This window comes from Chrysemys picta, chromosome 8, assembly GCF_011386835.1.
Source record: "Chrysemys picta bellii isolate R12L10 chromosome 8, ASM1138683v2, whole genome shotgun sequence".
NCBI classification, from domain to species: domain Eukaryota; kingdom Metazoa; phylum Chordata; order Testudines; family Emydidae; genus Chrysemys; species Chrysemys picta.
In genome coordinates this window covers 12,794,730-12,809,236 of record NC_088798.1, presented here as the reverse complement: position 1 = coordinate 12,809,236, position 14,507 = coordinate 12,794,730, and the positions used below count along the sequence as shown (strand labels likewise).

The 14,507-nt window shown below is 46.0% G+C and overlaps 1 protein-coding gene across 13 annotated transcripts in view; it reads right to left on the bottom strand.

Moving 5' to 3' along the window:
• The window catches only part of ACOT11 (acyl-CoA thioesterase 11), a 121,002-nt gene that overhangs the window by 20,973 nt on the left and 85,522 nt on the right, over positions 1-14,507 (bottom strand). For 8 of the 13 annotated variants that reach the window (XM_065553859.1, XM_065553862.1, XM_065553861.1 and 5 more), the window contains 6 exons: positions 8,821-8,881; positions 8,132-8,233; positions 5,478-5,613; positions 4,141-4,297; positions 1,571-1,690; positions 190-334 (listed from right to left, as the gene is read on the bottom strand). In XM_065553859.1, coding sequence (XP_065409931.1) covers positions 190-334; positions 1,571-1,690; positions 4,141-4,297; positions 5,478-5,613; positions 8,132-8,233; positions 8,821-8,881 — 721 coding nt within the window. Of the gene's footprint in view, positions 1-189; positions 335-1,570; positions 1,691-4,140; positions 4,298-5,477; positions 5,614-8,131; positions 8,234-8,820; positions 8,882-10,347; positions 10,402-14,507 lie in introns of all 13 variants that reach the window. The other 5 variants (XM_065553858.1, XM_024104926.3, XM_065553860.1 and 2 more) reach the window with 1 other exon arrangement.

The window sequence follows — 14,507 nt, the reverse complement described above, 5'->3', positions numbered from 1 at the left end:
TTTCCATTATAGCAAGCTGCATTTGTTTTGCAGCGAATCTGATAAATGCAATACAATTAAAGGCTGTCAAGCTTGGGGCAAAACAAGATTCAGCTGCATCCTACTTCCCCAGATTCTTACATCACGGCACAAGACCACCGACATGGGCAATGTCACTTTGTAGGCCTTGATTATGGTTTCCATTCTTACCCCAGCTTCTGGTTTCACCATCGGAATGGTACTGGGCTGACCCTCTTGATCCAAGACAACAAATGTCATAAAGGCACTGTTGATGTGTCTTCGACTAACTTCCATTTCCTGTCGATAGGCCTCGACGCAAACGCCAACCTCCATGCTGGAAAGAAGAATGGAAGCAGATCATCGCTAAGTGCCTGGGGCGTAAAGCAACGCTACTACCTAGCTAAAGGAATCCAGTGTGCCATACATTTCATTGCTTATTTATCAATAAAAAAGCAGAGGAGCCTAAGAGTGGACCTACTAGATCAGTCCAGCTCAATCAGTAGGACATGAAAAAGGCCATGACTCAAGCAGAGTGCGCACAACTTTTCAAATCTTGATGCAAGTTTTCAACAAAATTTGAAATTTCAACAAAAAAGGGAAATCTTTGCAATGAAATCTGAAATTTTCCCCTCCACTTTTTTAACTAAATCTGGTCACTTGGACTGGACACACCACTCTATTATGTCAAGCAAATTTTGCCCCCAGACACACAGCTCCCATGGATTTTAATGGATGTTGCATGTACTTTGTCTGAGAGCAGATTTAGGGCCTAAAAGTCTATTTTGAAAATTCACTGCTTCTCATGTGAGAATTAAGGAGGTTGATTTTGAAAACCCCCAGTAAAACACATTTTTTCCTGCCTGATGTTTAGACCTGACCTGATCTAGGTAGGAAGTAGAATAAAAGGAAGTAAATAAAGACACACAGTGATTGGCTGCAATAGACCAGATGATTTAAGGGGTCTTTTTTATCTTTTATTTCTATTAATTTATTGATTGTGAAATTATTTTTATTTGAACCCATTTCAAGCTATTTGAGCCAATTCAGATTTATTCTCAGAACAATCTACAACCCGAACTTCTGAATCAACTTGATTTTACAGTTGGTAATGCCGTGGTTCTCAAATTTTTGTACTGGTGACCCCTTTCAAATAGCAAGCCTCTGAGTGCGACCCCCTTTATAAATTAAAAACACTTAATATATTTAATACCATTAGAAATGCTGGATGCAGAGTGGGGCTTGGGGTGGAGGCTGACAGCTCGTGACTGCCCATGTAATAACCTCGCGACCCCCTGTTTGAGAATCCCTGCAGTAATGCATTCTGTAATTCAAGGGGAAAACACTGCTCTGTTAACATAGCTGATCCCTTTATATAGAACCAGATATTGAACTTGTTTTACAACAGATATTGAACATTGGCAATTCCTTCCTGTTCAATTATTTTTCTTCATTTGTGTAAATCCAGCAGCCAATAATTTGCACGGTTTTGTTTTCAAAGACAAAAGTGCAAGCTTCTGTTTAACTTTCTTATCAAAATCCATTCAAAACCCTGAACCAGAGAAAGATGTACCTGTTTTTGAATGCATTATTAACAATAGCTTTTAACAAGAGGCGGTCCCCAACTTGTGATGGTCCCCTGAAATGGAACATTTCAATGGTCTTCAGAGTGGGGTGGGCATGGCACAGCCGGCTGTGGGAAGGGAGAGAGATTTGATTTGCAAAATGCACTCAAAATGAGGAAACTATTTCGCCAAGCCAACATATCAACCAATGTGCATGCCCCGCTGCTGGACAAAATAGCAGACCTGCGCAAGTGTTTGTGCACAAAAGGGAAACCACTCAAGCCAGAGAGCCCTGAGAACAGGATAGGAGGCAGGTTCTTGTCAGGTGACACAGGTATATGCAGCCACCCCAAAGCAAAAACTTTGATGCTGGCCCAGCTATCACCATTACACAGTCCCCAGCAATGCTCAGCCAGCCTGAGATATTTGGGCCTATTTGCTGCCCTCAGAAAGGCAGCCATTGAGGTCTGTATTCCCCTGAGAATGTGTCTTTTGCCTCGGGCCCAAGCCTCTTGGCCCTGATTCCCCATGTTGTGACTCATCATTCTCCAAGCTCTGAGGGTCACTTGTGCAGAGAGAAGCACTCCTTTTCCTAGCCAACTGAGAGCGCGAACGACTGGGACCACACTCTGCATTTCCCATGTGGCAGGGCAACACTCTGCCAATAAGCCACCACCAGATCAGCTCATTACAAGCCAGTCTCTGTAGCCAGGTCACTGGTTATACCCCCTTTCCACTCAAGGATCCCATGGTCCTTCTTTACCTCCCCCTTCGTCTCTAGAGCTAGAGAGAAAGAAGCTTGGTTTAAAAAACGTCATCCAAAGAACAGAGTCCTTCACAGTGCGTCTTCCTCCTGCTACCGCACTGCAGTGTTAGCATTTGGTAGGCGCCCAAATGATGGCGTGGGACTTGGGCCCACATTTATTTTGGCAGAGAAGCAAGAATGCAACAGTCATACTGGCAGTGCAAGGATACCGGCAGCCAACCCAAGTGCGTCTGGAGCGCGATGTACATTTTATGATTAAATAATTAGCGGGGGGTGGGGTTGTGGAGGGGGGGAGAGAAAGAGAAAAATTTGCTCTGAATCTCTACCAGTGCCCTTCAAGTGCAGCTGTTCTGGGGCTATTGTTCCCACTCCACTGTAAAATCAGAACACAGAGACTACTCCTTGTTCAGTACGAGTCAACCTGAGAACTCAAAGTTAGTCTCTGAAGATCAAAAAACTAAACCCCGAAAAGGTACATGGTGAAAAATGGGATGAGACATTTAACTCCTTCACTACCTCCCTTCCCATCGCATCACACACAGAGGATTCAGAATGCCCATAATTCATGCATACAGAGCACCATCTAATGGACAACTGCTGATTTATCTATGACAAAATACATCAGTCCTGGACGTCCTTCAAGGTTTAGAATAAATATCACCCAGTTCTTATATAGCTCTTTTCATCAGGCACTCTCAACGCGCTTTACAAAGGCGGGAATCACTGCTATCCCCCCTCTCCTGAGGCGCAGAGCAATGAAGCGACTTGCCCCAGGTCATGAAGAAGTGTTTCCAGGATCACAACAGTACACTAGAAATCTGTCCCTGGTCACAACATGGCACCAGACTATGTATTTGTACGTGAACAGAAACACTGGCCGGCTTTGCAGAAGAGCTGCTTCCAAACACACACACACAGGGAAAGCCCCCTCACAGGGGAAACGTACTGCTACAGTCAGGCCAAGGGTGTTACACTCCCGACAACGGAGCTGCCTCACCAGAAGGAAGGCGCACGTGAGACCGTGCGGCCTCAGTCAAGGGGTGAAGTGGATTCTGTGGGATCTATTTCGATGGTGTGATTCCCACCTCGCTCATGGGACTCAGAGACATGCCCCCATCCCCCAGGTCATCTTCTGGACCGGACCCACCATGGTAAAACCTTGTGGTGTGATGCAATGACGACATCGTGACATAGGAATTTGTCCCACTAAGCAAACTCCAAAGATGGCATCCCTTAGTCAGGCAGGCTAGTCAAAGCTCGCTCCCCAAGAGTAGCGCTCGGGTGGAGAATCAGCAACATGGAAAAGGCAGTTTGAGTCCACCCCATCTCAGGCTGTGAGGACTGGGCCTAGTCAGTATGCGGGGAGGAGATCCGCAAGGCTACATTGCTCAAGAGAGAAAGTGCTCTTGGCATCTCAGTGGTGGCACTCTTCCCTTAGCGTCAATGCCAAACCCATGCCCAAGCAGGGCATTGGAGTGCTGGGCAGTTGTAGGCCCAGTGGCCTGACTGGAAACAAAGTTTAGGTCCTGACCATAGTGGTCATTAAAGTTCAGAGGGTCTGTTCTTGCCAAGACCAGAGGAACTAACCCCTTGAGTCGTGGGCAGATAATTACCTGGCACCGCCCCCCCCCCCCCCCCCGTGTCACTTCACTTGCACAGTATTCTTCCTCCCTGACTGCTGTACCATCTTGCTGTGCCTCACCACCGGACTAGGTAATGAAGGAGCAGAAGATGCTAACAGCACATGCAATCAGAACCTCTCCTGTGACAGAGGCGTCTCCAGCCTTGGGGAGGAGAAGCTCAGAACTGCACCTTGCTGCTATCGTGGCCACGTTTTCCATCCATGCCATGATCTGGCCTCCGAACGTGTTCCCCTGATGATTGGCATGAGGGGGCAGCACCAGTTCCACGCTCTCCACCCTGGTCTTTTCAGCAGGCACCACGGTGTTGCAGTCTCCGTTCTCACGCTCTGTCATGAAAGAAACACGCGTTTACCAGAGTGGCGTGTGGAAAGGACTCACCCCACTGGGCTATTTGCACAAGTCGTCACTCAACTAATTGCTACAAAACAAAACAAACAAACAAACACCGTTTTCTCATCCACCACCATGCCCTGGCCCCTTCCAGCCCAGGGGACTGTTCACTGCCTTGCTAACTGCAGAAGGATTCCCCCATTACACCTACGCCACAGTCACCAGCCATCCAAGTGAGACCAGCTGAGGCGGCTTTGAGAGCAGCTCATTGTCCCTGCTCAATGGAGGAGAGCGTTCACCGGGGAGCAGTGCAAGGTGCTCTTCCCCAAAAGAGGTTGGGAGCCTTCTCCTCAGCAAGCTCCGTCCCTGAAACCCTATGGAGTACAAGCTGAGGGGTCAGATCCAGCTAGTCTCTGTGGCTTTGCAGAACATTACCACCGAGTGTTTTGCACGGATAGCACCTTCCATCAGATGAACTCTGAGCATGGTGCAGACATTCATGCAATTGCCTCACAACTGTCGTGAAGTAGAGATTATCTCCGTTTCACAGTGGCAGAGAGGTTCAGCACTGCCCAAGATCAAATCTGTGGCAGAGGCTGAAACAGGACCCTGATCTCCTTCCCCACCAGTCCTGTGCTGCAGACACAGCATCACCCTTCTACTAGCCCACCGGAATAAGGGGCTTTTTACAAAAGCAATGAGCCGAGGCAAGAAGCAGCGACACATGGTGAGTGTATTTTGGGTGGCTAGAACCTCAGAGTGGAGACCAGGCTTATGGGATAGAGATCAGAGGCAGGACAGTCTGGAGGACAGCACAGGACTGGGAGCTAGGAAATGCTGTCTTTTAACCCAGCTCTGCCAGCAACTCACTGTGTGGCCCTGGCAAAGTCACGGTCTCTCTCTCTCTCTCTCTCTCTCTCTCTCTATTTCTCCCACCTGTAAAATGGGAAGAGTATTTACTTACCTACCTGGCAGGGATCTAGCAAGGAATAGTGAATACTTGTATAGCTCTCTGAATATTGCTACCCGGTAACCCTACACCAAGTTGTGGAATTATTTTCCTGACACAGACATGACCGACTGTTTTCGGACCCCAGCTCAAAGCAGTCAGGCAAGCACCAGGCACAGTTTCGAGGTTTGCTTTTGTTCAGGGGCAGGGTCCGCAGGGCAGCTTACCAGTCTGCAGGGTGCTGTTGGTGAGGAGATCCTTGAGGGTGTCGGTGTGGGCCAGGCGCATTCGGCGGCGCTCAGCAGCAATGCTGTGTTCCATCTTCTCCTCCTCGGTCTGAGGAGCCAGCGGCTTTAGCTTCATCTACATGCCAAGAGAAGACAGAGTGCCAGTGTTTAGCTCGTTCCCCATCTCCACACCGGTCCCGGCGGGACGCGGTTCATTGATCAAAGGGGACATCAAGGAGTGAGGATGTTCCTATTTATCTGCAGGACTTTTGTATTCTAACTGGCATCTCCAGGGATAAACTCCAGCGTTAGTATGAATGGAGAAAATCTGATTCCTTAGGGGACTGAATTCTTCTGCTCGCTTGTAGATGGTGCTGCTTCTCCACAAGACCGAGATCCTCCTTGTGCCTTTCTTCCCAAACAATCCCAAAGCACTTTACTCTCCACACAAAGGAGTCCTTTGCATCCAAAGCACCTTCCATCAGGAAATCTCAAAGCACTTGACTAACAGGAATGACTATTTGCTTTACAGCAGCACCTGCAGACCTCAGCTGAGATCAGGACCTCATGGGACTAAGCCCCGTACAAACATTCAGCCAAAGACTGTAAGTTCTTTGGGGCAAGGACTATCTACAAAAAACAAGACAAAAAGGTGAGTGGGGAAATAGAAACGCAGAAATGGACGTGACTAGCCCTCACACAGCAGGTCAGTGCTAGAGCTGGGCATTCAACCCAGGTGTTTTCACTCCCAGTCCAGTGGACGAGGTCCCTTTATCTGAGGTAGACAAGTATTAACTTGACTTTACAGATGGGGAAACTGGCACAAAGGTGAACAGAAGGGTAGGGACTTTGTCAGAGCCATGAATAGAATACTGATCGCCCGACTCCCAGCAGTTTGCTCTAACTACCTCATGCCTATTTAAATAACATTTGAATCGACAACCTATGCGAAGGTTTAAATTTGCTATAATCTATTAAAATATTTTAAATTAAGTACAAAATACATTACGCCGTATACGTTTGCTACCCGGTTTTAAAGAAAGTCAGCCCAGTGAACTGGCAGAGAAGCACCTGGAGTCAGAGTTTGTGGAAGTGCTAAACTAGCTTTCGACAGCTGTAACCTCTTCTGCAGGTGCACAGAGAATATTTGCTTCATTTCAGCGTCTTCAGCTAGTTCAGTTCAATGACTAGTTCGTTCAAGGAGAAGAAACGAACTGGGAGTTGAAAAAGCAGGAAAGCTTGATTTCTCTCTTCCAAAATGTGAATAAAAACTAGGTGTGAAAGGATGAGATATACTAGATCTAAAATCTTGAAGGACATGGTGAGCAGAAACAATCTGTTCACTTTGCTAACGGATGAAGAGTTTATCATCTAAACTTAATAAATTGGTTTTACAATGAAAAATGTGTTCTGATAAGCTCTCTCTTTCATGTATCTAGCACACTTAAGGCAGTTTTATTTAGTAAATAAATTAAAATGCTGGTTTTGTGCATTTTTAATTTAATTTCCATCCAAATACAAAATTTCAAGTACAAATTAATCTAGGTAAATAAAAAAAAATTCAACGTTCACCTTTTTCTAACATAAAAATGTAAAAAAAAAAAATCTGAATAAATTTAAGTTAAGCTAAGCTATCTAATTGCTTAAATCCACATATACAGATCCTCCTGGTTAGCAAAAAGAAGCACAAAATTTAGTATAGAGAGTATATCTGGTTGAAATGCAACATGTTTTAATGGTTACCAGCCACTGAGAATCAACCTCTCTTTAGGAAAAGAACTACAAAGTACAAATGCAAAACATCATTGTTTAAAAAAATAGATGAAATTTAAAGTCAAGGTTTTCTGCTTGATGGTTAAAATCATGATTAAAATTGGTGATTTAAATCAATCCACCCTGTCTTTAAGTAAAATATGCAAACAGCTTCGCAGTACACTTCATTGCTACTATACAGTGGTGTAAGATGTGGGGTGAAGGCTACCACATTCAACTGAGGCGACAGAGGATGTTTTAGGTGAAAGGCAATTACCCAAAGAGGAGTTTGGCTAGGACTCTGGGACTAGCTTCCAGCACACTGTGGGATTTTTAATAACCATAAAGTATCAGCTTAAAAAAAAATTGAGTAAATGAATAGGAATGCCATTTATTTGTTAATGTTTATAAACCTACCTACCAACTCTTTGAGAAATCTAGTCCCTTTTATGAAGAGAACCAGCTAGGCAGGCAGCTAATCAAAAAACAGTTTATACAGATGTTCAACAAACCCTGCAATACAGAGTAAGTTATTTCACATTGACACTGTGGTAGCACTTTGAGGCCCGTCAGATCACAGCCCCATTTTGCTAAAACATATACAAACAGTGTCAATACAAAATGACTACTGTCTTCATACATATGCCAAAGAATGGTCATAAATGCTACAAAAATACAACTAAGAATTACATTGTGTCAGACTTAAAGTTCCAGCAGACATCAGTGGTGTCACATAAAAAATAATCTTCACTTGGTTTTATGGGCCTAATCCAGTGCCCTTTGAAGCACTGGATGTCTTTCCAATAGATGCTGGATCAGATCCCAAAAGCAGGTTCTTGTCAGTGCCAAGAACCGACAGGTAGAAATTACACCAGCCTGATTTCTGCAGGATCTGTTCCTACCTTGCCAGTTGCTTTGCCTTGTGCAACAAAAGTAGCATAGGCCTTACACACATTCCACTGCTTCCCGCTGCACAGATCTTCATAGCTGACCTGTATGCCAACCTGGAGGGGGTCACAATAGAAAGGCATTGAACAGAATGTGATAGATAGGGGAGACTTGTTCAGTTTGAATTATTTCTATTGGGGGAAAAAGACAGTTTGAACAACCTGAAAAGGCACCACGTGAGAAGAAAGTCTGAGGATTCAAATCCAATGTAGAATTATTTGGGAGAGGAAGAGGTCGTGTTTGTAGGCTAGCCCTACACACCGTCCTGGTGCTTGGTCCCAGTTTAGCAATTGATAATTTTGATTCCCTTTAAACGGGAACAGTGAGAGCAACGACTGCATTGAAAGTTACACAGTTGTCTAGTGAACAGATCACAAGGCTAGTTCCCTGGTCACCACAATGAAAACCACACATCCCAGATCATACGGCCACTCCCCTGAACAAAGGCAACCAAAACACACAAAGACTAGCAGAATAGAATCACCCTCTAGGGGTTATTACTAGATTATTAAAATGATCAAAGTTAAGGAAAGAGAAGAGAAGAATCCCCTAGAGCTGGGTCCACAGTAGCACTGGCATGCAGGGTCACAGTAAAGCTGGAGAATAGGAAGCCCCACAAGATAGCGGGTTAAAGCATACAAACCTCCATGCTAGAGTTAAAGGCTCGGTTTACTTTGGCTTTGATGTTAACAACTTGCCCAACACTGGAAAAAAAATACAATAAGGTGTCAGTGGAAGATTCCAATCGGCCTTGCTAGAGACACAAAACACAAGTTGGAAACCAACAGTGCTACAACAGAAAGCAGCACCTTTCACAGATTGACTATCAGGAGCAGCATTGCAGGTACCTTCTTCTATTGATAACAAATGCAACAGCTTTTGTGCAGAGCTATCATACTGGCCTTAAACGAACTATAAAAGTACACACCCTTCCAACCTGAAGAAATCAGACCAATCCCTGGTCAGAAAATTGCATTTCTTGATTTAGGATACTGCTAGACACCAGCTAGACTTTGCCAACTAATGGGATATAAAACCGAACATCCTCCCATCTCCTTTAATTTCTAAGTTTTGTTTGTTTGTTTTTTAAAAAAATGCAAAAAAACAATGTTAATGCTACTGCAACACGGCACAGGTAATCCCTCAAAAGTCAGGAAATATAAAAGTTAAGTAAATCAGCCTATTAAAAGACAAGTTAACTTGAAATCTAGTCAGTTTTTAAAAGAGCTGGATTCAAAGTAATTTCAGATCCCACTGCTGACACCAAGCATCTTTACTAGTTTTGGGGGATTTAAAATCCCATTTTCTTGTTTTTCAAAATGTTTCTGTCTCCCAAGTGAAAGACCCATGGAAACTGATGGACTGACTACAGGGAAAACAAGGAAACGGACTAAACAAGATGCAAAAATAGAGAAGTATTTTTCTTCCTTCAGATCTATTTCAGTTTTAGCCATCTTAGGTAAGAAGCAGCATGTAATAGGCACTACTGTAGAGCAGTCAGGGCACTCTTGTATAACATGATCAGTGTTGCTGCGTCAGCTGGCTCTAATAAGAAAAAACAGTTTGCAAAAAGCTGACGTATTACTGTGATTCCCATTTGCGATCACTGCAGCAAACTTGTGAGTATGGAAGTGGATGTCGTGTAAAGTTTCACTCAAATTTCATTCCAGCTGAGCGTGACACATGCCATACCTATGGCCACTTAGTGAGGAAAGCCATCTATCTCTGATACAGTGCACATTGGAGGCACAATCCTACAAGGTGCAGAACACCCTAGTTTTTGGGAGCCACCCTGAGAGTTTTTAGGCACAGACATGAGCCCTTGGTCCAAGAGAAGATGCTGCATATCATTCGTTATGGTTTCTAGAAGCCAGAGCAGGCAACGGCCAGCTAACGCTACATTTTACATGCACGGCTCTCGCAATCAATCACACCTCCTTGGGAATGCCGGCTCTTCTCAATTCCAGTGGAGGTTGGCTTGATGTTGGCATAAAAGTGATCTCTGATTTCAGAAAAAAATGCAAAGTTTAAGAGAATGGCCTCAGTGCATGTCAAAGCCAGTAGGTACGGAACACTGGTGTCAATCAGGTTAATGCTACTATAACACACCCCCACTAGGTTAGGCCAGCTGCTAAATCTAGTCTACTGTTGTAACTTTCCGTAGTCATACCAGACATTGTTCTTCCCATGCTGCTGCTGCCAGGGAGGCATTATCTGAATCTGTCTGATACAAAAGAAAAGGAGGGTTTGGGTACCAAGGATGTTGTCCTCTCTCGGTGTATTGTACATTATCATCTACAGAACTCACCACCACATTTTAGGAATAAGCTTTGATTTTGTTGGATTCATGGATTATTTCTGCTGCTGTCACCCTGACTGGGAACTCTGGGGATCAGGGTCCCAATGTGGTAAGAGCTATACAAACAGGGTAACAAGATTACAATTCCTGCCCCAGAGAGCTCACACTAAGTTTACGATCAGATGCAGAAGGTGAATGGACTAGACTCAGAAGACAAAGGAAGGGGATGTGGGAGGAGACTAGGAAGAAGTGGTAACACATTCCCACTTTGCATGGTAGAAAGTAGCCCCAGATTGCCCCCTGCCTAGCCTAGTGTTCTCTGTTTATCCAATACTGTGCATTTTTAGAAGTCGTTTTCCATTTGCTCATGTTGATTTTTGCTGCAGACTGCATTAGAATGGACAGAACTGGAGCCAGGAAGTCAAAGCCTTGGTGGGACAGACCTCTGGCCTTAGCACTCCCCTAGCCCCATGAGACCCAATCAGCTTTCTCTCTTCACTTCTTGCACCTCATTGACTGACACAGCCCAGTGCTAGAAAAGCTAAGGGCCGGTGCCAGGGTACAGGAACTCACTCACAGGTCTCTTCTTGAGATAAACCCACAGACAAGCCCTCTTACACACATGCCAGCACACGCTTAACGGGACACTGTCAATTTGAAATCTAGTCAGTTCTTTTTAAAAGCTAAGTGAGTAGTTTCAACAACCCACTGTCAATATCGGTGGTTTTACAAATCACATTTTCCTGGTTTTTAATGCGTTTCTCTTCCCTGTTGTGGGGTGTATGGAGGGGGAAATAAAACACCCCGTGCACACAGAGGAAACAAAAACTATGGAACTGATCCAAAGCCCATTGGAATGAATATAAAGGCTCCCACTGGCTTCAGTGGACTTTGGATGAGGTCCACCCTGGGAGGAAGGCCCAGAACTAGGGCTTAGGAAATCTGGGGTCAGTTCCAGGTTCTACCCCAGACTCCCTTAATGGATCCCTGCAGGTGAGCCCATGGCCCACGCAGCGTCCACTGAAACCTCTGGAGCGGTGAACATACAAAGCTTTCCAAGGGGGCAGGTTATTGGCCCAAGGACATTTCAGAACTTCTCCGGAGCTCTGTGTGCACAGCAATCCCAACACTCCTGCAGTAGCAGTGACTAAAGGCAGGAACATTATGGCACAGACAAGAGCGGGGTTCAAACCTGCTTTAAGGTACCAGTGGAATCAATCTAGAGGAGCTTATTGAAACAGGACCTCATGTTTCAGGTAATTCCTCCACAGATAAAGATGGCTACAGCTTTTCGGCAGAAGAGCTCTACATCGTTCAAGTAGAGACCCTGCTGCCTGCGTTCCCTCCCACCTCACCATGTTTTACATGATGGATTTTCTCCAAAGATACACATGGCTGGCCCACAAGTCCTGGCAAGGACGTGTACACACACTGGCACAGCACATGTAATCAGGTGTCCTAGTGGCTGGCTACAAGGTCTGTAGCAAACTGCTAATTACATATGGCTTCCAGACGCTCTCCTTGTCTCAAGTGGGAGGGGCACATGCTTTATTACTGAAGTTCTCTCTCCATCCATGACCAAGGGGTGTGTGTATGCAAGTGGCCACTGCTGGCTCTTTAAGCAAAGCAGACACCGCCCCGAGGCAGTGACCACGCATGAGGCCGGATAGCTCCAATTGTAACGATCACTTCTAAATGTTCCAATCCCTCTGTCTGCAACAGGAGCCCGTTAACCTGACAACAGAGGCTCAGGCACCGATTCCCATGAGCCTGCGGCACTAATGCCGAAAGGGCTACCCAGGTTATTAGGCCAGAATTCCCCCCTCATCCTTTGGACTCTGACCCTCAGATTATGTTTATTATGGTGATGCTTAAGGGCCAACCAAGGAGGTGATTGGCGTGGTACAAACCACAAAATAGCAGGTGGTCCCCGCCCCAAAGAGATGACAGTCCAACTAGACAAGACAGACACCGGGTGAGGGACAGGGCAGAACACACAAGCAGAGTGACCAATGTGATGAACAGCACACTAGTTCCCGTAACTTTTGGGGGACTGGGTTTAGTTACGAGGGGATCAGCTAAATGGAAAGAAAAGCGAAGGGAAAGGGGACACAGAAGGGAAGAGGAGCAGGGAGAAGAGGGTAACAGGGCAGGTGTGGAGCAAAGACATGAAGAGATGAGGGAGGGGGAAGCAGAGGGCAGACATCCTGACCTCTACAGCGCTCCCGATCATCCCGAGACATAGAAGGGCTGCAGAAACCAAACAGCACAGCACACACTGATTTAGTGAGATCACTAGGCCCCGTTGACTCCCCCAACTAGGGAGGAGTCCCAGCGAGCTGGATTTCTCTGCCAGACAGTTCCAAGTACCGTACAAGGTCTTGATCTGCATGGAAGTCAAAGTAGCAGAGAGCCATTGTTCCCCGGGGGCCACCCCAGCCTGGAAGCCCAAAAACATGGGCTGAGATGTTCTTACCTCTTTTGTTCTAAGCTGAGATTGGACTCCTGAGTGACCCCAGTTGTGCATACCAGTGAGCTCTAGAGAAGAGTGGGAAGAGTGTTCTAGGAAAATAACTCCGCGGCTAACTGCTTTCTCCAGATTGTTCAGCACACCACCGTGCAGGAAAGCGCAGCCCTGGCCCATCTTCACTAGGAGATCTGAACACGACTGAACGCGATTCTCCACAGCGCGTTTGGTGACAGGATGGCGTCGAAGAGGACAAGTCAGGATCAGCATTGTGTCAGCTAGTCGGGGTAAACCCTGCTCCTACCATGAAGCTCAATGTGACTAGTCCACATCAAGTCCCCTGACTCAATTGTTAAAAACCAGGATTTTAGGCTTCATTAAAAGGTTTCTTTGTGAAGAGGATGAGACCTTAGAGCAACGTCAAGCTTCCAGCCCAGGACAAGCTGGTAATGCGGGGAGGGATAGCTCAGTGGTTTGAGCATTGGCCTGCTAAACCCAGGGTTGAGAGTTCAATCCTTGAGGGGGCCATTTAGGGAACTGGGGTAAAAATCTGTCTGGGGATTGGTCCTGCTTTGAGCAGGGGCTGGACTAGATGACCTCCTGAGGTCCCTTCCAACCCTGACATTCTATGATTCTATGACAGTGCCATGACTTTGGAAAAGAAGAATTCTGGCTCTCTATCATGGCCAATCACTGGAGTGGTACCAACTAGAGCCCTGTGCAGGACCACTTGTAATCCTGCTCCCATCCCGCTCAGTTTAGCAGGACTCAGCTGTCCCCCTCACATCTGCCTAATGGAGGAATAGCAAAGATGAGCCTCGATTCCTGGTTTCTACGTAGGTGAATTCCCAAGAACCTCTCAGCCCCAGTCCACCCCAAATGCCTCTAGAAAGTTTTGTGATCTCTACTTGGAAGATCTAGTTTGGACTCTAACTCTTCTAGGAGAATGGCAACTCCCTCACACTCGTGAATTTGCTACGTCAAGCATCTAACTATCATCATACTGGGCGGCAAAGGAGATTCCCAAAACAAAACTACTAGCTTTTGGAGATTTCACTCATTTTCAGCAAATTAATTTTTCATATAGGGATCTTTTCCCTGCACCACAGTGGAGAAGCAGCAAGGGCAAGTCAGCGGGATTACAGGGTTTTCACCATGGAGTGCAAATCTATATAGGTCCAAACTGGATGGGTTTTCCCTGAACATTTGCAGAAACTCTCCTTGGGAGGACTGCTAGTGAGCTCTGATCTATTAGATGGTAATCTGCCTTTCCACCTAGCTCACAAGTAATGCCAGGCCTGAGCCTGGAAACAAATACAAACACAAGATACCTTTCAGGAAGGAGGGGAATCTCTCCCCGCCCCTCTCGGGTTTGGATCTTGTTCAGTCCTATTGCATGTGGAGTAGCCAGATCAACGGTTGCCCTGGAGAAAGGTGGCCAACTCCCATCAGCCACTGGGGCTGGCAGGTTTACAGGTTTGAGCTTGAAGCCAGCTCCCAGTGGCTGGTGGTAGTTGAAGGTATCTAGCTAGCTAGCTAAGATCTCTCCATACCATCTATTGCA